At 48.4% G+C, this 24,761-nt stretch overlaps 1 protein-coding gene across 1 annotated transcript in view; it reads right to left on the reverse strand.

Annotated features, from left to right (window-relative positions):
* Positions 1 to 24,761, reverse strand: part of CPXM1 (carboxypeptidase X, M14 family member 1) — a 35,358-nt gene that overhangs the window by 3,536 nt on the left and 7,061 nt on the right. Inside the window, exons 2-12 of the mRNA XM_053402122.1 lie at positions 20,695 to 20,778; positions 15,175 to 15,284; positions 12,184 to 12,323; positions 11,961 to 12,045; positions 9,313 to 9,463; positions 8,276 to 8,364; positions 7,035 to 7,158; positions 4,495 to 4,691; positions 3,410 to 3,589; positions 1,388 to 1,685; positions 32 to 171 (exon numbers count right to left, since the gene is read on the reverse strand). Coding sequence (XP_053258097.1) covers positions 32 to 171; positions 1,388 to 1,685; positions 3,410 to 3,589; positions 4,495 to 4,691; positions 7,035 to 7,158; positions 8,276 to 8,364; positions 9,313 to 9,463; positions 11,961 to 12,045; positions 12,184 to 12,323; positions 15,175 to 15,284; positions 20,695 to 20,778 — 1,598 coding nt within the window. The remainder of the gene's footprint in view (positions 1 to 31; positions 172 to 1,387; positions 1,686 to 3,409; positions 3,590 to 4,494; positions 4,692 to 7,034; positions 7,159 to 8,275; positions 8,365 to 9,312; positions 9,464 to 11,960; positions 12,046 to 12,183; positions 12,324 to 15,174; positions 15,285 to 20,694; positions 20,779 to 24,761) is intronic.

Consider the following 24,761-nt stretch of genomic DNA (forward strand, 5'->3'; position numbering starts at 1 on the left):
CCTTCCCCTGTGGCAGACGTCTTCTTCTTACCTGCTCCATGTAGACGAGCAAGGACTCCTTGTTGTTCTCCCATTCCCGGGGCAGCTCCGACTCGTGTGGGAACTTGTCACAGGACAATTCGATGGTGATCTCAAAGCAGTTGGTGTGAAGGTAACTGAAGTCGTTCATACCTGGAGGTGGAAGATGCAAGACCAGAGGCTGTTTTTATTTTATTAATGTATAAAACACATACATATACATTTACACAAGACACTACCTTCTTTTCATAACATAAAACATACCTACATTACTCGATATAATACCTACCTATACTGTACGTAATGGGACGCAGGTGGCGCTGTGGGTTAAACCACAGAGCCTAGGACTTGCCGATCAGAAGGTCGGCGGTTCGAATCCCCACGACGGGGTGAGCTCCCATTGCTCAGTCCCTGCTCCTGCCAACCTAGCAGTTCGAAAGCACGTCAAAGTGCAAGTAGATAAATAGGTACTGCTCCAGCGGGAAGGTAAACGGCGTTTCGTGTGCTGCTCTGGTTTGCCAGAAGCGGCTTAGTCATGCTGGCCACATGACCTGGAAAAACTGCCTGTGAACAAACGGCTCCCTTGGCCAATAAAGCGAGATGAGCGCTGCAACCCCAGAATCGGTCACGACTGGACCTAATGGTCAGGGGTCCCTTTACCTTTTTATACTGTACATATCAACCTACCTACACACCTACCCCACACGGACACCCACCAAGTGACTTGACTTCCAGCCGTTCTTGTTATGCTACTTTATTTTTCCAACTAGCTTAAACACATTTCATTATGTCTTTAATATCTTCTTCTGTCTTAACTTTACTCTCCTTTCACGCTAATCATTTTCTGGATTCACTCAGTATCTGTCAGAAATTCTACTTTTCCCACATATATTATGATGTATTCCTTAAAGCTACTGGAAACTCGGCAGAGGGCCTTCTTGGTAGTGGCGCCCGCCCTGTGTAACGCCCTCCCATCAGATGTCAAAGCGATAAACAACTACCTGACATTCAGAAGACATCTTAAGGCAGCCCTGTTCAGGGAAGTTTTTAATGTGTGACATTTTAATGTATTTTTGGTCTCTGTGGAAGCCGCCCAGAGTGGCTGGGTACAAATAAATTATTATTATTATTATTATTATTATTATTATTATTATTATTATTATTATTAAAGATAGCCCACTCCTTAGTCACTTTTTGTACCATATCTCCTCTTATCCTCCCTGTTAGTTTGGCATTATGAAAGTAATGCACAATTCTATGATTCTAAGGGAACATAAACTGAAATATGGTGTCCATGAATAATCCCATCCCACTGGGGACAGTGGGGTTCTGAGATAATATGTGGGATCCCCACCCCCAATCCACTCACTTCCAGGCACAGTGTGCCAGTTCGCCCCGTTGATAATGTTGCCTTCCCTCATGAAGTCATCGTAGTGGCAGAGGCGCCGGTCGTCGTCCACCATGGCCAAGTTGGAGGTGGCGTAGACTGTTGCCAGCCACCGGAAGACGGCGTCGTCGGCTGTGGGCGTCAGCTCCTGGGCCTTCCAGTAGGTGCGCGTCATGTCAAAGGGGTAGGTGACCACAAGCTCCCCTCCGTGCAGGTTGGCGCTGAGCATGAAAGGGTAGCGCTGCATCCAGTTGATGACTGCCCGAGTCTCTGGGGCCACCTGTTGCGGCAGAAACAGGGTTAGTATGCTTGGCGCTGTGGGTTAAACCACAGAGCCTAGACTTGCCAATCAGAAGGTCGGCGGTTCGAATCCCCTCTACAGGGTGAGCTCCTGTTGCTCAGTCCCTGCTCCTGCCCACCTAGCAGTTCAAAAGCACATCAAAGTGCAAGTAGATAAATAGGTACCGCTCCGGTGGGAAGGTAAAAGGCGTTTCCGTGTGCTGCTCTGGTTCGCCAGAAGCGGCTTAGTCACGCTGGCCACATGACCCGGAAGCTGTATGCCGGCTCCCTCGGCCAATAAAGCGAGATGAGCGCCGCAACCCCAGAGTCGGCCACGACTGGACCTAATGGTCAGGGTACCTTTACATTTTACCTCATGTTGTGTCCGCTTCAGGTTGCAATTTTTTGGGTTGCGGACTGCCAAAACCCAGAAGTACCAGAACAGGTTACTTCCGGGTTTTGGCAGTCGCGTATGCGCAGAAACGTAAATCACGCTTTGCGCATGTGCAGAAGCACCGAATCGCAAGGCGCGGGTTGCGAATGCTGTGGGTTGTGAACATGCATCCCGCATGGATCACGTCCGCAACCCGAGCATCCACTGTACGTCCCTGGTTACAGGTAGCCCGGTCACGGGGATTCAGGCATGGCGTTTGCAACCGCGCCGATGCTGCTTGTGCATGATGGGGTTTCATGCCTGAGGGGGTGCATGTGGGACGCCTGAGGAGTGGTGCAAGGATGACTATGAGGAAGAGTGAAGTGCAGGGAGGAGATGGAGACAGGAGTGCCCTATACCCCCTTGGCTTTTATGCTGAAGAATACAATGAAATTAATGAACTCTTTCAGAAGACCATGGAGGGTTATGTTATCCACAGACACCAATGGATTCAGAATCCTTCTCTCTGGCAAGTCTTCCAGTGGTTCGTACAGAGGAACCTCGGTTGTCAAATGTAAAGTGGTACCTCTGGATGCGAACAGGATCCGTTCCGGAGCCCCATTCGCATCCTGAGTAGAATGTAACATGCAACTGTGCGTGCGTGGGTCGCCGCTACTGCGCATGGTTTTGCCGCTACTGCGCATGCGCGTGATGTCATTTTGAGCGGATAGGAAGTGCCTACAGAGGGTGGTGAATACAGCACAAGATATTATGGGCTGTCCCGTGAATCCACTGGATGAAATAGCGGAAGAACATTGCCTCAGGAGAGTGAGGAAAATTCTCAGGGATGATTCACACCCTGGCCAGCACTTTCTTGATCTCCTGCCCTCGGGCAGAAGATATGGAAGCATGATTAGCCGCACCAAGAGGGTAAATAATAGCTTCTATCCGTGGGCTGTTAGGCTGCTGAATGAAAAGATAACAACAGGGCAACTGACTTTCGGGTTTGGTGGGTGTGCGTCAGTAAACGAGGGGAATTAAGACTAAGAGAGCTGAGTGGGGGTGATCGTGTAATCTCACTGTATACAAGTTGTGCAGGTGACAATAAAGTATTTCAATATTTCAATTTCTGTAGGTGAGAAGACGCCATCTTGCCCTTCACCTCTGGCAATGAAATCTCTTGAGCCGGCCCTGAGAGGACATCACTGCTGCCACTGAAGGCTTGGAGAAGGCAGGCAGGCAGATGTGGGGCAGATGTGAGCTGTGCTGGCCTTAAATATGACGCCAACCAGGACTCATCTGCCCATACCCGAGGGTCAGAGGGATGGGGGCAGATCCGTGATGAGGCTCACCGTGGCATTGGGGAAAGTGTAATACTCTGGGATGGGGATGTAGTGGTTGGGGAACTTGTGTGGCACCATCTCGTTGTCCTCTGCATCCCACAGGGCCGTGTTGAGGTCAGCAAAGTTGTGGTTGAGGTCGAAGCCTTCGTATGTCCACCGGCCCATCGCCCAGCCGGAGAGCTCAGAGCCCTATGCAGGAAGGAAGGGAAGAACATCAGGACATGGCTTTGCATGATAACCCCTTCCTGCCTTCTCTACTCGGCTTCTAGGGACACGTGTGCGCTGTGGTCTAAACCACCGAAGAAGAAGAAGAGTTTGGATTTGATATCCCGCCTTTCACTCCCCTTAAGGAGTCTCAAAGCGGCTCACATTCTCCTTTCCCTTCCTCCCCACAACAAACACTCTGTGGGGTGAGTGGGGCTGAGAGACTTCAGAGAAGTGTGACTAGCCCAAGGTCACCCAGCAGCTGCATGTGGAGGAGCGGAGACGCGAACCCGGTTCCCCAGATTACGAGCCTACCGCTCTTAACCACTACACCACACTGGCACACCGAGCCTCCTGGGCTTGCCGATCAGAAGGTCGGCAGTTCGAATCCCTGTGACGGGGTGAGCTCCCGTTGTTCGGTCCCTGCTCCTGCCAATCTAGCAATTCGAAAGCATGCCAGTGCAAGTAGATAAATAGGTACGACTGCGGCAGGAAGGTAACCTTCCCGCCGGAGCGGTACCTACTTAACTACTTGCACCTATTTATCTACTTGCACTTTGACGTGCTTTTGAACTGCTAGGTTGGCAGGAGCAGGGACAGAGCAACGGGAGCTCACCCCGTTGTGGGCATTCGAACCACCGACCTTCTGATCGGCAAGCCCTAGGCTCTGTGGTTTAACCCACAGCTCCACCCGCGTCCCACCTTCCGTCTTAGCCATGTTTTAAACTGCCCCGCACCTGACATCCCAGATGCCCTGGGAGCTCCAGCACAGAGACCCAGAGGTCAAGCTGACTGAGAGAGGCACATCATGCGGCGCCCATAGGTTGACCATAGCATTTTCTTGAGCTCTCCTGCCAACATCCCTGCACCAGCGCCTCTGCTTCACCCACCAGTTTGTAGGCCGTCTCGTAGCCGTCCGGGTTCATGGAGGGCAGCAGGTGGATCCGGGTCTCGGTGACCAGGCGTACGATGCGAGGGTTGCCCTGCTTGTACTCGTGGCAGAGGTATTCCATCAGGTTGAGCAGCAGCTCCCGGCCCAGAGCCTCGTTGCCGTGCATGCCAGCGACGTAGCGGAACTCAGGCTCCCCTGGAGAAGAGCGCAAGAGAGCATGTCAAGAAGGCTTTCCAGAAGGGGATATTGAAATCAGAAGAGAGCGGGTTGTGATGGCTTTCCAGGAGGGTACCGTATTCTGAATCGAGAAGAGCTTTCTCCCACTCCCCTAGATTTTATTAAAGTTTTAAAAAGGATATTCAAATCTTGGGATTGAAGGGTGCATGGATGTTGCGTCTACCTCATGCCACCCTGCCACAACGGGCTGGAAGTGCGCCCTGAGGAGGTACAGTGGACGCTCAGGTTGCCATGATCCATGTGTGATGCATGTTCTCAACCTGCAGCATTTACAACCCACAGTGGCGCGTATGTGCATGCGCGGGTTGCGATTTGGTGCTTTCATGCATGCACAAAGCACTATTTAGCGCTTCTGCATATGCGCGACTGCTGAAACCTGGAAGTAACCTGTTCCGGTACTTCCGGGTTTCGGCGGGTCCGTAACCCAAAAAAACGCAACCTGAAGCATCTGTAACCCGAGGTATGACTGTATATGGGCAATCTGTCTGGAAGATATTTGTATTTTGAGGTGTTAGTGATCTGACATGGTTATCCTTCTTTTATTAAGCTCTTTGACCATCAGAACAGATGTCCTAATCTGTTAGAAGGAAGTGATAGTGATGAGTACCTTCTTTGATGTTGGACATTGTTTTGAGAAAGTGAGGCATTGGGAGAAGGTGGTTAATGAATAATCTGCACGTAGCTAGTGATGTGCAAGCCACACAGGTTAGCTATCTGAGGTCCAGCGCCGAGGGCCTTCTGGCGGTTCCCTCACTGCGAGAAGCCAAGTTACAGGGAACCAGGCAGAGGGCCTTCTCGGTGGTGGCACTCGCCCTGTGGAATGCCCTCCCACTAGATGTCAAAGAGAACAACAACTACCAGACTTTTAGAAGACATCTGAAGGCAGCCCTGTTTAGGGAAGCTTTTAATGTTTAATAGAGTATTGTATTTTAATATTCTGTTGGAAGCTGTCCAGAGTGACTGGGGAAACCCAGCCAGATGGGTGGGGTATAAATAATAAATTTGAAGTGTGTATGCCTGTTATGTCCTCCTCATGCTACCCAGCCGGTGCCCCCCCAAAAAATGCGCCCAGGGCCATCGCTCCAGCAGAGCCCCAAGCTTTTTTTTTTATTAAAGATTTTCTTGTTTTACAGAAGTATGTGTAATGTCTCTCGTATTTTTTCCATGTAACATTTTTACAAATCAGTTTCATTTGTTGAGACATTGGGGGGGGGAGAGGGGAGAGATGGGGGGGTCGGGTGGTGATGTTTCTATTTTACTTACTATATGTAGGGTTTGGTGTCAGCGTTGCTTATCCAGGTTCTCTGCTGTTCGCTTGTGTTCCTTTGGTGGTGAGAGAGGTTGGGGTTTGTTTTCATGTGTGAGTGGGGTGGGTGGGTGTTTTGGATCAGGTTAGCCATATTGATTTGTTTGCTGTTGGTGGATTTTTGTCGTTGTCTTGTTGGGCTGTGTATGTGATGAAGGGGAGCCATACGGGGGTAAAGGCATCTTCTTCTGTTTGTCCCTGTGTCAGTTTCAGTTTATTGGTTAATTTTTCTAGTAGGGCTGTTCCCCATTGCTATTTGGTACCATTGGTCCATGCTTACTCTTGACAGGTCTCTCCAGTGTTTGGCTATGATGCTTCTGGCTGCTGAAAGTAGGTGGGTTATGAGTTCTTTGTGGTGTAAATGGGCATTGTTGTCTTGGAAGATGTTTAGTAGGGCTAATTCTGGGGTGATATCTAATACTTGCTTGGTTATTTTACTTATTCCTCGTATGGTTGTTGTCCAGAATAGTTGGATTTTGGGACACTTCCACCACATGTGGAGGTATGTGCCTGTGGAGGTGCACCCTCTTCAGCATTTTGGTGAGGTTCCTGGGCGTATTAGTGCTAGTTTTCTTGGTGTTAGGTACCACCTGTAGGTGAGTTTCAGAGTGAGTTCTTTTCTTTTTGTTGATATGGATTTATATTGGGGTTTAGGCCACACTCTGGTCCATTGAGTGGGGTTAATCTCGTAGCCTACGTCCTTCTCCCATTGTTTTTTGATTGCCTCTAGGGGGTTTGTGGGATTTTGGAGTAGTATTTTGTATATTGCGGATACCATCCCTTTACCGTTTCCCTTTGTTGTTAGGAAGAGGTTTTCGAAGGTTGTCAGGGGCCTAGTTGCTGCAGCAGCGCCCCAAGCTACACCCCTGCGTTGAAGTAGCAGACAAGTCAGATAAGAGTGGCAGATCAGGATGCTTGCAAAGGCTTGTCTGAACACAGAGTCATTCTAGGCTACTATGAAATTGGCTTGGATAAGGTTCAGCTCCTTCACTCACCAACTTCATGCTGTCCAGGGTTGTCGGAAATCTCCATGACGTACATTTTCAGTCCCAGGTAGCTCTTCCCGATGCTGTATACCCGGGTGATGTTGGGACAGGCGTCGTTCACCTTCTTCATCAGCTGCACGGGGAGAAATTTCACATGTCATTCTCCCAGTTCTGGTCGCCGCCATCAAGGCCGGCCCAAGACATTTTGCTGCCTGAGGCAAAGGGCAAAATAGCACCCACAATGGCCCACACACATTCCACATACTGTAATGGATTGCCGGATTTAGGACGGTGCAGGCAATTACCCTGAACAGGGCACCAATCCAAGGGGTGCATAATTATAATGGTAATACAGCAAAAGTATTGTTAGCCCAGAAATGGAAACAAGAAGAAATTCCGACGAAAGAAGAATGGCAGACGAAATTAATGGACTATGCAGAATTGGACAAAATGGCAGGAAGGATTCGAAGCCTGCGGGACCAGAGATTTACAGAAGATTGGAAGAAGTATATGAATTATTTGAAGAGCAACTGTAATCAACAAATTACGCTAGTAGGACTACAAGAAGTTTTGTAAGGAGAAATATACGAAGTGTTACAAAGTAGGCAAAGACAGAGATATTGGTTATGAGTTTGAAATGTAATAGGGAAAATAAGAAATGTATCCTAAGAGATTAGATTGGAAAATTTTCAGACAGGATTGATGGAAGTTAAAAAAACTGAATAAGATGAAAAAGTATGTATGTGTATATATATATATATATATATATATATATATATATATATATATATAAACATAATTATAATGATAATAATATCTACCTTTATACAGGTACCTACTCAAAGTTAGGCCCCTGGTCAGACAAGTGATTGGGTTGTAGCTTCCAGATCAAGTTACAGGGAACCAGGCAGAGGGCCTTCTCGGTAGTGGCACCCGCTCTGTGGAACGCCTTCCCACCAGATGTCAAAGAGAACAACAACTACCAAACTTTTAGAAGACATCTGAAGGTAGCCCTGTTTAGGGAAGCTTTTAATGTTTGATGTATTACAGTATTTTAATATTTTTTGGAAGCCGCCCAGAGTGGCTGGGGAAGCCCAGCCAGATGGGCAGGGTATAAATAAATTATTATTATTATTATTATTATTATTATTATTATTATTATTATTAGTACATGGGAAGCCCCACACAGAGTGCATTGCAAGCTTTTCACAGCCCTAGAGATGTTTCTTTCTCTGCGTCTTGCAACCCACCTTCCTCATGTCCTTGTAGTTGTGGTGCCTGAAGTCCAATTTGTCTGTGGTCACAGGCGCCGCGTCCCACGAGTAGATGTTGTTGGGGTCTGGAAAGACAATAGGGAGGAGGATGGCAAAGCGGTTGGTTGAATGGGAGAAAGGAAGGAAGCACGTTTTAGTAAAGTGAGCAACTCGGCCCCAACCAACCAATACAGTCGTATGCAGGTCCCAGGACATAGGGGGGAAATTGGTTGCCTTTGCTTTTCGAGGCGATCCTCACTTGCTTTTCCTAAACAAATATGCAATCAACGAGCTATCTTTAGCTCTGCAACCTCTGTTCACTCCTCCTCTTGCTCTGGGCACCATAAGGGTGTAAGAAGAGGCTGCTGGATCAGGCCAGGGTCCCATCCAGTCCAGCGTCCTGTTCTCACAGTGGCCAGCTGGATGCCTGTGGAAACCCATAAGCAGGATTCAAACGCTGCTGCCTCCAGCTGTGGAGGGCAGAGCGTACAGTGGTACCTCAGGTTAAGAACTTAATTCGTTCTGGAAGTCCGTTCTTAACCTGAAATTGTTCTTAACCTGAAGCACCACTTTAGCTAATGGGGCCTCCTGCTGCTGCCGCACCACTGCTGTGCGATTTCTGTTCTCATCCTGAAGCAAAGTTCTTAACCTTTCTGGGTTAGTGGAGTCTGTAACCTGAAGCGTCTGTAACCCAAGGTACCACTGTAGTTACTGTGGCTAGCAGCCTTTGATAGCCCTCTCCTCTGTGAATTTCTTTACTTCTCTTTTAAAGCCATCTAATCCAGAAAACGGCAGCTAGACTGGTGACTGGGAGTGGCCGCCAAGACCATATAACACCGGTCCTGAAAGACCTACATTGGCTCCCAGTACGTTTCTGAGTACAATTCAAAGTGCTGACTTTTAAAGCCCTAAACGGCCTCGGGTCAGTATACCTGAAGGAGCGTCTCCACCCCCATCATTCAGCCCGGACACTGAGGTCCAGCTCCAACCCTGGAGCCAGGAATGCCCACGAGATTCGAACACAGAACCCTCACCTGGCACTACGCAACCCAGGACCTCCAGCCTCAGGCAGATGGTCCCATTCTCAAACCACGTTTGGGGGTTGATGCGGATGTACCGGGCCACCACTGAAGTGGGGAAGAGGCCGAGGACCGGTGTCTCGGGGTCCTTGTTTCCGGCGAAGACCTGGAGCGGGTGAGAGAGAGGGAGTCATTTTGAGGCTACCCATCCAGCAAAATAGAATCACAGCACGGTAGAGTTGGAAGGGATCCTGAGGGTCATCTAGTCCAACCTCCCCACAATGAAGGAGTCTCAAGCATCCCTGACAGATGGCCACCCAACCTTTGCTTAAAAGCCTCCGAGGAAGGAGAGCCTGAACAGCTCTTGCTGTCAGAAAGTTCTTCCTGATGTTTAGTTGGAATCTCCTTCCTTGTAACTTGAAGCCATGGGTTCGAGTCCTACCCTCCAGGGCAGGAGAAAACAAACTTGCTCCATCTTCCATATGACAGCCCTTCAGATGATGCCTCTCCTATCTCCCCTCAGTCTCCTCTTTTCATTAGCTCCCGCTGGAGTACAGGGTCAGGTTTAAGGTGCTGTTTTTGACCTTTAAAGCCCTATGCAGCCTAGGACCCACGTACCTACGGGACCGCCTCTCCTGGTATGCCCCGCGGAGGACCTGAAGGTCCACAAATGACAACACTTTGGAGGTCGCAGGTCGCAAGAAGGTTCGATTGGTCTCAACTAGGGCCAGGGCCTTTTCAGCACTGGCCCCGACTTGGTGGGACACTCTTTGTCACAAGAGACCAGGGCCCTGCAGGACGTGACATCTTTCCGCAGGGCCTGCAAGACAGAGCTGTTCCACCTGGCCTTTGGTTTGGACTCGGTCTGACCCTTATGTTTCCCTCCCCTTATGGTCTTGATTTATCAGCTACTTTAAAATGAGGCTGCATTTTAAATTGCATTTTAACCTGTATTTTAAATTGGTCCCCCCTCTCTTTCCCCCCTATTATGTTTTTACTGTGTTTTTATTGGTGTTAGCTGCCTCTGGCCGGGGAGGGCGGGGTATAAATAAAATTTATTATTATTATTATTTTCCAGGTTAAACATACCCAGGTCCTTCAACCGTTCCTCATAAGGCTTGGTTTCCAGACCTTTGTTCCAGACTTCTGTTGATGCAACCTAGAATAGCATTAGGTTTTTTTGTTGCTGCATCACCCTGTGGACTCATGTTAAGCCTGTGGTCCGACTAAGACCCCTAGAAATTAAGCAATGAGTCTGGTTCTCTGGAACAGCTTTGTAGTTTGATACAGCTGGAGGGCACCAGGTCAGGGAAAGCAGCAATGTGTGATCGTATCTTGAACCCAGGACCTTGTGCATGCAAGGGGAGGTGCTCCTGCACATTTTCAGGGCTTCAGCCAGGAGTCCCTGTAATTCAGCATTTCCTGCACTGAATGGCAGCAGCTCTCCAAGATTTCAGACAGGACTCTCTCTGCCGAAGGTGCCAGTGAGGAATGAACTTGAGATGTTCCGCATGCCAAGCAGATGTTCTGCCACTGAGCTACTGCTCCCTCCCTAAAGGGAGGCAGTGAGGCCCCTAGTTTCCTTTGGCAAAAGGGCACAAAGGCCCTTGATTTCCCTTTGGTTGGCTTGGCACATCCTCCTGGCACAAGACCCAGGTTTGGATCTCTGCTGCTGCCCTGGTGCCAAGACCCAGCTCAGTCAAACTATTGTTCCTTTGCTTCTTAAGGAAGGAGGGTAGCTCTTAATGCTGAAAAGGCCACATGGAACACTTCATGTTATGTGTACACGCGATGTGTGCATTGCCAGCCTTGCGGAAGAAGTGCCAGAATTTGGACAGGGTAAGGGATTCTGAGAATCGCGGCTCCCACTGCAATTATAAGAAGAAGAAAAGGAGTTTCTATGTCTTATGAACTCCAAGGAAGCTTGACAAAGTTCAGGGAGTGCCCTAAGGGCATCTTGGTTAGAAAGAAGAGACATAGAACTGGAAGCAACCACGAGGGTCATCTAGTCCAACCCGCTGCAATGCTCTTGTCCAACTTGGGACTTGAACCCACGACTTTAAGAGTCTCATGCTGTACTATTAAAACAACACACAAGAACTAAGATAGCAAGCAAGCAAGCAGATCCTTAACTCAGAGCCCCACCAATTTAATCAACCAAAGCTTTTGAGTTGATTAATCTACTGATTCAGACTCACAGTTTTTCTGGCTTGGGATTTAGGTTTTCTCAAGGCTGCCTGCTCCTAGGCCAGCCTGCCGATTTATGAGGGTTGTAATCTATAGAACCCATTCTTTGGCTGCTCACTGCTCTCTGCAGTTAAAGTGGGTGATGGTGGCTGAGAGCCAGGTCTTCTTTGTGGTGGTACCCCAACTCTTGGGTACTCAACTGATACCAGAGCAACTGGCATCAAAAGTCCAGCCAATCGAAGAGCCCAGCACCCCAAGTCCAGCCAACTGGAGAGCCTGGCACCCCAAGTCCAGCCAATCAGAGATCCCAGCACCCCAAGTCTGGCCAATCAGAGACCCTGGCAACCCAAGTCCAGCCAATTAGAGAGCCTGGCATCACCAAGTCCAGCCAATCAGAGAGAGGCAGGGATTTTAGGCCCAGGCAATTGGAGAGCCTGGCATCTCATCCAGGACCCCTGAGGACCCAAAGGACTCACCATCTCCTCACTCCCATTCATGCACGGCTGCCAGCTGTGAGTGTCGTTGCTGAACTGGATCTTATACGATGTCACCCAGTCATATCTGGTGGAAGGAAAACAGAGTGAACAGGGGAATGCACAAAGGTAAATCAATTGGGGACAGGGAAATCTAATGAACCCCTCGGAAACCCTTTCAGCCAAAGGTCCACATTCACTCATGGGGAAACATCCCAGGGCTTACGTCCAAATGGAGTTCAGGCCTTGTGTGATGACCCCGGTGAAACGGGTCGGCTGCCGCGCATCCACCTCCAGCCACTGGTTCTTGTTTTCATGCCCAGCGCACCAGCCGCCGTCGTAGAAATCGCCATCGTTGATGCCGGACTAGAGCAGAGGAAAGCAGAGAGTTGGGGTTTTGGCTGAGGATGCAGGACGCAATCAAAGAAGTCTTTTGCCGAGAGCAGAGATTGGGTTCTGGTAGGGAGGGTGAATGTGTGACAGGGGCCAGCCATACAATTGCAACAACACATTTAGTGGCACCACTGGAACTGAGAGGCACATTCTGGGTTCCTCTGTAATCTTGCAAGCAATGTTGCAAATGCACACAGTCTGCGTTGCAAGCCAGGACGCTCTAGACTGGTGCAATATTCCTGGGTTACCCTGAGTCATACAATGGGTTCATCTGGCTTGGCATCATCTATAAGTAACCAAACAATTAAACCCCTGTGTTGCAAGCGATTATCAATAATATCCAAGGCAACACCATGACCAAGTACAACAATGCAATATCAATATAAACTCTTTATATACGGAACATTGAACAATATGAAAAACCAAATAAACAGAAATCTTATAAATCTCTGAAAGTCACAAAATGTGCACTCTTGATGGATTCTCTTGAAAACATAGAACCAAATAAACATAAGTCTTATAAGTTTTTGAAAGTCTTTGCAGACTATGCAAATCTCTGAAAGAAGCAATGGGTCACATTCTTATCTGATGAAAACAAGCCGTAAAGCTTTGTTTTATGACGTCCAATGCTGCCGAAGTGGTCTGCAAACAGATGTAGTGAACAGTGATTCCGGATATAGCCACTGTTTTGTGGAATTCTTCTTCAGCACAGCAAAAGGATGCAGAAATGCTTCAGAAACCTGTCTATGCTATGGAGCAGTGGTCATAAAGTTATGTAACCACTTGGGTCATCGTATTGCCTTGGGTATTACTGTTAATTGTTTGCAACACAGGGGTTTAATTGGTTGGCATCATCTGTGGCAGTGGTCCCCAAACTTTCTCGGGCCACCGCCCTCTTGGTTCCACAAACTCATCCCCAATGCCCCCGACCTAATAATAATAATAATAATAATAATAATAATAATAATAATAATTTATTATTTATACCCCGCCAATCTGGCTGGGCCTCCCCAGCCACTCTGGGCGGCTTCCATAAAAACCAAAAATACAGTAAAATATCACACGTTAAAAACTTCCCTCAACAGGGCTGCCTTAAGATGTCTTCTGAATGTCAGGTAGTTGTTTATCGCTTTGACATCTGATGGGAGGGCGTTCCACAGGGCGGGCGCCACTACTGAGAAGGCCCTCTGCCTGGTTCCCTGTAGCTTTGCTTCTCGCAATGAGGGAACCGCCAGAAGGCCCTCGGCGCTGGACCTCAGCGTCCGGGCAGAACGATGGGAGTGGAGACGCTCCTTCAGGTATACTGGACCGAGGCCGTTTAGGGCTTTAAAGGTCAACACTAACACTTTGAATTGTGCTCGGAAACGTATAAAAAGCATTATTCAAAACTGCAGTACGCACAACCCACTAAGGAAAATAACACCAGGGGTCCGTGGGAAGCTCGGAAGCAGAACCCAAAACAGTAGCATAGCATTCTTTGCTGGCCCCCGGGGTGGGTGCACAAGCACCAGGCAGGGAGGGGCACCAGTCCATTGCTCTCTGCCATTGTGGCCCCACCCCATGGGAGCAAAGCAGAGCCATGCTGGAAGAGATCATCAGGGGGTTTGGGTTGGGTGTTCATCAATATGCGGATGATACCCAGCTCTACCTCTCTTTCAAATCAGAACCAGTGAAGGGGGTGAAGGTCCTGTGTGAGTGTCTGGAGGCGGTTGGAGGATGGATGGTGGCTAACAGATTGAGGTTGAATCCTGACAAGACAGAAGTACTGTTCTTGGGGGACAGGAGGCAGGCGGGTGTGGAGGACACCCTGGTCCGGAATGGGGTAACTGTGCCCCTGAAGGACCAGGTGCGCAGCCTGGGAGTCATTTTGGACTCACAGCTGTCTATGGAGGCACAGGTCAATTCTATGTCCAGGGCAGCTGTTTATCAGCTCCATCTGGTACGCAGGCTGAGACCCTCCCTGCTGGTGGACTGTCTCACCAGAGTGGTGCATGCTCTGGTTATCTCCCGCTTGGACTACTGCAATGCACTCTACGTGGGGATACCTTTGAAGGTGACCCAGAAACTACAACTAATCCAGAATGTGGCAGCCAGACTGGTGACTGGGAGCGGCCGTCAAGATCACATAACACCAGTCTTGAAAGACCTACACTGGCTCCCAGTATGTTTCTGAGCACAATTCAAAGTGTTGATGCTGACCTTTAAAGCCCTAAACAGCCTTGGTCCAATATAGCTGAAGGAGCATCTCCACCCCCAATCATTCAGCCCAGCGCCAAGGGCCTTCTGCCGGTTCCCTCACTGCGAGAAGTCAAGTTACAGGGAACCAGGCAGAGGGCCTTCTCGGTGGTGGCACTCGCCCTGTGGAATGCCTTCTCACCAGAAGTCAAAGAGAAGAACAACTACCAGATTTTTAGAAGATATCTGAAGGCAGCCTTCTTTAGGGAAGCTTTTAATGTTTAACAGACTACTGTATTTTAATACTTTGTTGGAAGCCGCCCAGAGTGGCTGGGGAAACCCAGCCAGATGGGCAGGGTATAAATAATAAATTCTATTCTATTCTATTTCTTCTGAGGAAGCCCTGCTGGCCGACACGGCCCTTGGTGGGCGGGGAGGAGCACCAGGTGTGCATGGGCACCTGGTTTGTGCCCACTCAAAAATTGTGCGCCCGGGGCCATGCTACACCCCTGGCCCAAACACAAGAGCAACTCTGCCCTCCTGCGATCAGTGATGTCACAAGCCAGAGTCCTGCACCCAGCCCACCTTGCTCTCCCCCAACTGCTCCTCCTGTTGGTAGATGAGGGCACTGCAAGCTGTGTGTGTTCACCTGTATGTTGAGTCTCCCACGATGGGGTCCGAGGCCCATTCGCTTGTAGCTAGAAGCCCGGAGCTGGAAGTCCTTCACCCTCAGAGACTCCAGGCCCAGTGGGGGGCATTCTGGTTAGAAATGGGAGAGGAAGAGGAGGAGGAGAGTGAGATGGCAGACAGACAGAGAGATAGAGGGGGGGGAATCAACAAAATTCTCGAGATATGAGGATTTCCCCCCAAATGACCCCCCCTTTGCTGGTGCCTAAAGGTAAAGGTACCCCTGCCTGTACGGGCCAGTCGTGACCGACTCTGGGGTTGCGTGCTCATCTTGCTTAAGAGGCCGGGAGCCAGCGCTGTCCAAAGACACTTCCGGGCCACGTGGCCAGCGTGACGAAGCTGCTCTGGTGAGCCAGCACCAGCACAGCGCACGGAAACGCCGTTTACCTTCCCACTATAAAGCGGTACCTATTTATCTACTTGCACTTAGGGGTGCTTTCGAACTGCTAGGTGGGCAGGAGCTGGGACCGAAAGACGGGAGCTCACCCCGCCGCAGGGATTCGAACCGCCGACCATACGATCGGCAAGTCCTAGGCGCTGAGGTTTTACCCACAGCGCCACCCGCGTCCCCATTGCTGGTGCCTGCTAGATGCCAAACATATCTTGGGAACTGTGGTCTGTTGATGGTGCTAGGAATGGTAAGTCTGTGAAGGGTTCTCCACAGTTCCCAGGATTCTTTGCAGGAGGGCATTGATGTGCTATAAATGCTTGGTGTGTCGTCTTCTTCTTCTTTGGCGATCACTCATAGCCGAGTAAGACTGTCTTCCATAGAGTATTGTTAGCCCAGAAATGGAAGCAAGAAGAAATCCCGGCGAAAGAAGAATGGCAGACGAAATTAATGGACTATGCAGAATTGGACAAAATGACAGGAAGGATTCGAAACCTGCGGGACCAGAGATTCACAGAAGATTGGAAGAAGTATATGAATTATTTGAAGAGCAACTGTAATCAACAAATTACGCTAGTAGGACTACAAGAAGTTTTGTAAGGAGAAATATACGAAGTGTTACAAAGTAGGAAAAGATAGTGATATTGGTTATGAGTTTGAAATGTAATAGGGAAAATAAGAAATGCATACTAAGAAATTAGATTGGAAAAATTTACAGACAGGACTGATGGAAGTCAAAGAAATTGAATAAGATGTAAATATGTTTAATTACCGTTGAAAATGATATGTTAAAAAACTAATAAAAATTTATATATATATATGATTGTCTTCCATAAACACGGTCTTAACAGTGAGTCCGTAAGTGACTGTGGAGGCCAATTCTGGATCCACACGTCCTTCCACACTGGGGACACTGGTTTCCGGGAGGGAGTTGATCACGGTGAGGGTTTGCCAAGCGTGCCTTCCTCTTAGCACGTTTCTCCCTTTCGTCCTGAGTTCGAGTGTCTTCAAAACCCATGACACCTTTGGTAATGGCTGTTCCCCAACTGGAGCGCTCACAGGCCAGTGTCTGCAATTGGTACAGAGGATGTCTCTCCACGGGGAAGAGAAATAAGTTGAATTCCAAGCCCATGCGAAAGAAATTGAGCGGAGGGGTTTGCTCCTGCCTGTCTCTGTGGGAGCCTGCAATTGTAAGGGGCCGCTGAAACCACACTGCTGTTTCTTCTACAAGTCTCTTGGATGAGTCAAAAGCACCAGAGCACAGCCTAGGCTTAAGCCGATGAGAAGTCTGACCGCACTCTTTGAAAGTGGGTCTCTCCCCCCTCCTTGCGCTTCTCCACAGCAGCCAGAAGATTATTTGTGCAGAACAAGCAGACTGAAGCAATCAAGAGGCACGTGGGGGCCAGGACTTGGGGTGTGTGTGTGTGTATGGATGTGTTATAGAAAAAAACCTCTCCTTTTCCCTTATGGGTTATCCAAGAGCCCCTATAGAGTCCTTAAGTGGGTTCTCTATCGGTAGGAGAAAATAACAGAGGCCAACCAGAGAATATTGAGAAGCAAAGCAGCTAGTAAGCCTGATCTTTAGTAAACTGTTGCAACTGGGTCCCCCGTTCAACCCACTCAGGGAGGGAGCAGAGGAACCCCAAACAATGGTGTGCAAGCCCTTATATAGACTTTCGAAACTGCCCACGCTGTAGCTCAAGACCATCCCCTCAAAACATCATACATACATTATAGAAGGAGGCGGTCTACAACAGAAATCCTGCCTGCCAGGATACCTGATAACGGTCACTGATTGCATTACCTGGGCAGCCTGGCCAAGATGCTAAATACTCTCACAAATACACCCTTGAGACAGGATTTGTGAGCAAAAAGACAATGGGAAGGCTTTCCCCGTTTGCCTCCCCATTTGCAGTGGTGTCCAAACTTTTTTGAAAGAGGGCCAGATTTGATGAAGTGAAGGGCCGTGAGGGCAGACCAAAGGGCTGACCAAAGTTATTAACCTGTTTTTAGGATTGAAGTCGTTGAACTTTTTTATGATTTTGCACCAAAGTTGTTGAGCTTTTTTTAGGATTGAAGTTGTTTCTAGCCTAGGAGCAGGCAGTTTCTACCTCCCTCAAGCCACAGGGGCAGACTCGTTCCGCGTATGGTTTACCCTCAAATCTGTCCTGCAATAAGGCAGATGGCAGCACGTTGAATCTAGCGAGGGCAAATGACCGTCTGTATTTAGGTATTCATAATTTTGACAAATAATTTGCTGGGGTAAATCCTCTCCCATTATCTTTTATTGCTGGGTGTTTATTCATCTCGCTCACGTGACACTTTTAAAAGTTATACTAACTTTTCTCTTATTCTATTCCACCTCTCACTCGTGTTTTCTCCAAACTGAAAAGCCTCAAAACACTGAAACTTTCCCCCTTTTCTGAAACTCTTCCAAATGCCAAACCTGGAGGGGAAATAGTTTCATGCACCCCGCTCTCCTCCCTCATTCCCTGCCTGCCTCTGACACCGATAAAATGAAATCCAAATTCTGCCGCACAGTCTGCGCTCGGAGCCAATTCTGCAATCAGCTGACCTTTCCAGCTGGCAAGGAATCCTGCACCCTGACCAGCCCAGTCACATGAGCAGATGTTCCTTGGGCAAAGCCATGCACAGCTCTGGGTGTTGCGCAACTCTTAAAGGCGCAGGAGCCTTGTCGTCTGTCTGTCCCCGCATCTGTTATAGGAATTCTAAGGTCTCATATATATAAGTCATATGTTCATAAAGTTACAAGGCAAACACATACAGAAGTATATAAACCACGTGTCTGAAATAGTACAGGAGAGCAATCCTGAAGCTACCGTATTTTTTGCTCTATAAGACTCACTTTTTCCCTCCTAAAAAGTAAGGGGAAATGTGTGTGCGTCTTATGGAGCGAATGCAGGCTGCGCAGCTATCCCAGAAGCCAGAACAGCAAGAGTGATTGCTGCTTTCACTGCGCAGTGATCCCGCTTGCTGTTCTGGCTTCTGAGATTCAGAATATTTTTTTTCTTGTTTTTCCTCCTCCAAAAACTAGGTGCGTCTTGTGGTCTGGTGCGTCTTATAGAGCAAAAGTACGGCATTTTGACTCTTCCAGTGACTTCAAATATTCCTCTGCAGCAGGCATATCCAAAGTCTGTTTCAGGGGCCTAATTATGGTCCAGCTCTCACTTCCATACAGCACTACTGGGAAAACCATAGCTTTAACTATATAGGCCTTTGTTGGCAAGGTGATGTCTTAAAAAGCAGAGACATCACCTTGCCAACAAAGGTCCGTATAGTTAAAGCTATGGTTTTCCCAGTAGTGATGTATGGAAGTGAGAGCTGGACCAAAAAGAAGGCTGATTGCCGAAGAATTAACGCTTTTGAATTATGGTGTTGGAGGAGACTCTTGAGAGTCCCATGGACTGCAAGAAGATCAAACCGATCCACTCAGCCCTGAGTGCTCACTGGAAGGACAGATTGTGAAGCTGAGGCTCCAAGACTTTGGCCACCTCATGAGAAGAGAAGACTCCCTGGAAAAGACCCTGATGTTGGGAAAGATGGAGGGCACAAGGAGAAGGGGACGGCAGAGGACGAGATGATTGGACAGTGTTCTTGAAGCTACCAACCTGAGTTTGACCAAACTGGGGGAGGCAGTGGAAGACAGGAGTGCCTGGCGTGCTCTGGTCCAGGGAGTCATGAAGAGTCGGACACGACTAAACGACTAAACAACAACAACAAATTTCTACCCTGACATGGGTGTCTTGGGGTTGTGTGAATGGCCCCCTTTCCCTTTGCTCCTAGCTCAGCAAGAACCCTTCCCCTTTCCCAGCCAACTTGGCATGTGCACATCTGTGGAGGTGATGCCAGGGAGCAGGGAGGGTGAAATTCCTGCCAGCGTTTTGCCTGGCAAGCTCGGCATGGCCCAAAACACACGAGCTCTCAAATGCCATACGAAGCCTCTAAACCTCCCTGGGGCAAAGAATAACAGAGCCGGCTTTCCAAGGATAACTGGAGGGAGCCTGGGCTGGCTGGCCTCTAAAACTTAGGAAATCCAGAGCCATCTTTATGTAAGAAGTTTTAAAGTCAGGGAGAATGCACTTGCCAGAGTGCCTTAAAGGGACGGCTGCTGTTTTCTATGGATGTGTGTTGAGTGTGTTCAGGTGGGAGTCTGTTTGCCTGACCTACATGCGCAGGATTTGTGTTGCGTGAGGTTCTGGGCTCCACCAACAAGCTGGAGCCGTTGGCCTTGTGGCTGCTCTGGAAAAAGGGCTAGAAACCATGTTGCAGGAATTTATGTACAGGTTGGGGGGGGTTGCCCCTCCAGCAGATATCATGCATATGCAACCCACTACCAAAATCAGCACAATCGCTTTTGTGACTTTTGTGATTTGTCCCCACAAAACACTTCATCACAGTTTCTTCCTGTCTATTCAAAGGGCCTTTGCTGCACGATACCAAATGTAAGAATTCACTGATCAATCTCTCTATGCACTGGCTCACAGGGAAAACTTCAGAAATTTATATAGACATGTGAGCTGAGCTCCTCAGCAGCCCCTCTGCCTGAGTGATAACTCCTGGCATCCTGATACCTGAGTGCCAGACAGGTAGCCATTCCAGAAATAACAAACCCAGAAGACGACAAAAGGGTGTGATTAACTTGGCTGGGAAACAGGGAAATGTAAAGATCTCTTTTGTTCCACTTGATGGGTGTTTGGTGGAGGGCAAGGAGAACCATGGGGCAGGGTCCAGGATGCTCAGATTACTGCCACCAGACCTCCCCTTTCATGATGTAACTGTGATGTATTAGTGATGTAGTTTGGGGGGGGTGTAACATGGGGATTAGCAGCTAATAAAAGTTTGGGGGCTCTTTTGTTCGGGGCTTCCATCTTCTTCCACCTTGTGGCAGGTGGGAGTCCTGTCGCGACAGTCTTCAATAAAGACCAAGCCTACTGGCTGCTGTTTTGCTCTGGTATTCCTGGCTGGTGTCCTTGTTTTTCTCCAAGGGAACCCTCAGGTTTCTCCACTAACAATCTAGTCTAACCCCCTGCAATACAGGAATCTCAGCTAAAGCATCCATGGCAGATAGCATACCTGAGGCTTCTTTCGCAGCTCTTTCCTGGGGGGAAAGTTTGACTTTCTTCTTCACCACCTTCTTCTTCACCACCTTTTTCACAACTGGAGAAAGACAAAGCCATACATTTGTTTGTTTAGTTTTATGCTGTTTTATGCTGTTTTAAAGTCGCATTTTAATCAATGTTTTATATTTGCTGTTAGCCGCCCTAACAGCAAATATATGGGGTCATGAGGAGTCGGACACGACTAAACAACAAGCAACAACATTACTTCCCTTGATCTGGACCCTAAACTTCTGTTGATGCTGTCTAGAATACCATTAGCTTTTTTGCTGTTGCATCACACGGTTGACTCATGTTTAGCCTGTGGTCTACTAAAACCCCTCGATCCTTTCCCCACGTCCTGCCGTAAAGCCAGGAGTGTCCTGTCTCCCCAAAATACTATATAGTTTTGCAGCTGGTTCTTCCTGCGTAAGTGTGGAACCTTGAAATCCTGTGCAGGAAGTTTTCCCCCCTTGCATGCATGCGAATGAAAAGGGTTTCCTTTCTTACTTTGGCCAAACCTTCCCTCCCACACCCCCAGCAGCCCTGCAGCCCCACGCTGTGGAACAGGATGCAGGAGGCCCTCAAAAACAGTGCCTGCTCTGTGCAAGCTCAGCTCTCTGGCTCAGCTCCATCAGATCCAGCCGCTTTCCTTCAACCAACCCCCTTCGGAGAGGCGAAGCGAAGCGAGGAAGCCAGCTTGCATCGCAGCACCAGGCGCGGCGTGGGAGCCTGGAGCGGAGAGAGCCAGCCAGCCAGCCAGCTATCAGGCAGGGAAGAAAACCTTTCGAGGAATGCAGCCTCCCTTCTGTGACACAGTTGGTCAGTTAGTTACCCAAAAAATCACGCATCCATTGTTTCGTGGGGTGCAAAAATGTGGTTACAAAGCACAGATCCACATGGATCCTCGGGATTTTTGCATTGGGTCACCCCAAATTTACCACCAGATCACATAGCATGTCCATGGCTATAGCCTGCACCAAAAAATCACGCATCCACTGTTTCGTGGGGCCGCAATGGCGCAAAAACGTGGTTACAAAGCAGGGATTCACATGGATCCTCAGGATTATTGCATTGGGCTACCCCAAACTCACCGTCAGAACACATGTCTGTGGCCACAGCATGAACCACAAAAATCATACATCCACTGTTTCGTTCAGAATATTTTTGTTTTTGTTTTCCTCCTCTAAAAACTAGGTGTGTCGTATGGTCAGGTGCGTCTTATGGAGCGAAAAATACGTGAGTATTTTTATTTATTTATTTGATTTGGGGAAGGCAGCTGCCCCCCCCACTCCTGGCTCCGCCCATGTCTGCTTTGCATATGAAAAAAACAAAACAATTTAAGGTCATATATATGGGATCAAGTCAGAAACCGGGATGGCTTCTGTAATTCCTGGAAAATGGGGGCACTTGGAGGGTATGTCAGTGGTAGATCATCTGCTCTGCATGCAGAAAGTGCCAGGTTCAATGCCCGGTATTTCCCTGTCTGAAAAACCACTGCCAGTCAGTGTAGACATTATTGGGCTAGATAGGCCAATGGATCAGTGTAAGGCAGCTTGCAGGCGTGGAGGGCAGCAGCTGCTATATCAGAAGCCTCCTTGTGGCAGCTTCGCCTTCTGTTCTCATGCCAAGTTTGCAAATGCAGAGTCAGCAGAAGGGTGGCATCCCCTGGCACCGTGATGCCTGCAGCTCTTGGCGGCCTGCCATGACCCCCCCTCCTAGCACTGCCAGGAATTGCAAAGCAAGCAGCATGTAGGTCAGCTTGAAACACTGCAAAGCCGCCCGCGGTTTGTGCAAAGGTGCCCCAAACCCTTTGAGACCCCTTGCGTAACACCATAAAGGCATGCTGGTCATGCCAATACATTAGCATCGTTGGTGAGGCTCGTTTGACAACACCGAAAAATGAGAGCTTTAGTGCAATTGACCCAGTCCTGTGGAACTCTCTGCCACTGGAGATTCAGCGGGCAATTTCTGCGCCCAATTTTAAACACCACTGAAAGCGCTTCTGTTCCTCCAGGCAATTCAGAAGACATCCTTCCCCAATGGTGAATTAATGTTTGTTTATAACTTCAATTTATGGCATGGCTTCATGTCTTTTTTTTCACGGAAGAGCGGTCTGTAAATATTCTTGTAAATATAGATGAATGAAGTGCAAACAGCAACACAGAGGTCCATAAAGCGCAGGACACGCGGAAACGGTTAGCGGTTGAACGCAAATATATGTGAGTGACGCTGCAAAACACACAGGCCAGTGTGGTTACACTGCAAAACAAACCACACGGCGCGTGCCATGACCCAGAATTGCAAAATGCCCAACTAAGGTCTGCAAAACTCGACACTGGTTTTGCACACCACAATTCCCTCCCGATAGCAAAGTACCGCCACAACAAGCCACACACTCCCTTCATCACAAGACCTTATCTCTCAGCGTAACAACGCAAAGCTCTCATCACATGAGGAACTCTTTATATAAAGAAACTTCTGGTCAGTTATTGTAGTGACTGAATCCATTATGTTCCATGTTCCAGGTATACAAGAATATGGTATGCAAATCTATTGTTTAATGTTTATGTTATGTTACTTAATTTTGCATAAAATTACATTACATTATCTTCGTTTATATAAGAGTATGCACAGCTGACGAAGCCTGGTTGGGCAAAACAAGGAATTATCCTGGAATTCTTGTCTTATTTTCTGCATGTGCCATACTTTCAAGTTTTTCATCTGATACCTACTTACAAGGAATGCTAGAATTCTCAAAAGCATCGACAGGTGGAACACTACAAGATTGATATAAGCATTCCACATTGGGGTTATTGCTAATATAAGAACTGAATAGACTCCTGATCAGTCCGCTGGACTTTAATTACAGTGGTACCTTGGGTTACATATGCTTCAGGTTACATATGCTTCAGGTTACAGACTCCGCTAACCCAGAAATAGTACCTCGGGTTAAGAACTTTGCTTCAGGATGAGAACAGAAATCATGCTCCGGTGGCGCGGCAGCAGCAGGAGGCCCCATTAGCTAAAGTGGTGCTTCAGGTTAAGAACAGTTTCAGGTTAAGAACGGACCTCTGGAACGAATTAAGTACTTAACCCGAGGTACCACTGTACTCAGAATATGTTCCACTCATATGATAATGTGGTCTATGGAATTACATATTGTGACATGATATGTTGAATTATTTTTTGAAATAGAAGTTATACTGTTACATACAGCCTGTTACTTTGTGTGTGTCATTACCAGAACTGGAACTATTTGAGTCAAATGGCAGCACGTTCCGTCCTTGAAATAAATAAGCAAATGGGATTGCCTAGCGCTGCACAATGTAAGCCTCCCAACGCCTCGCAGGATTGACGTCCAGCCCTGCAGAGCTTGCGCATGAGGCCCCCTAAGGATGGCAAAACCTCCAGAGGTCACAGCATTCCCCTTTCTCCCAAGCACAATGTACACCACAAAAAAGGCACACCAGGAGACAAGCGAAAGGTGACAATCCACACACACACAGAGCGATAATCATACAGTTGGAAGGGACCTGGGGGTCATCTAGCTCAACCCCCTGCAATGCAGGAATCTTTTGCCCAACGTGGGATTCGAACCCACGACCCTGAGATTAAGAGTCTCCTGCTCTACCGACTGAGCTCAAGTTCGCGCGCGCACACACACAGTCATTTGCTTCAAACTTTTGACAGTGGGACGGACTCCCTATGAAGGTGGCAAACTCTCCTTCGCTGGAGGTTGTGGGAGTCATAAAGCCATGGCAGAGGTTTGTAAATACTGCAGGGTACCTCCGGACCTCGTGACCAGCACTCTGAGCTTTACAAGGTATTGGAATGTAATGACCTTATATGGCATGGGTGCAATAAAAGCTTGACCGGATGAGGTAACATGAGATTGGCAAACGGCCATGCGGCTGGACAGAACAAAGGATAATAAAAGTGACCGGAGAGGGAGAAGAAGTCTGAATGAGCTGCCCTCCGTCCATGGAAATATTGCTGGCTCTCTGTCTCTTTATTTTATGCTAAACAAGCGCCATTTGTAAC

Source organism: Podarcis raffonei, chromosome 9 (genome assembly GCF_027172205.1).
Source record: "Podarcis raffonei isolate rPodRaf1 chromosome 9, rPodRaf1.pri, whole genome shotgun sequence".
Taxonomy (NCBI): Eukaryota; Metazoa; Chordata; class Lepidosauria; order Squamata; family Lacertidae; genus Podarcis; species Podarcis raffonei.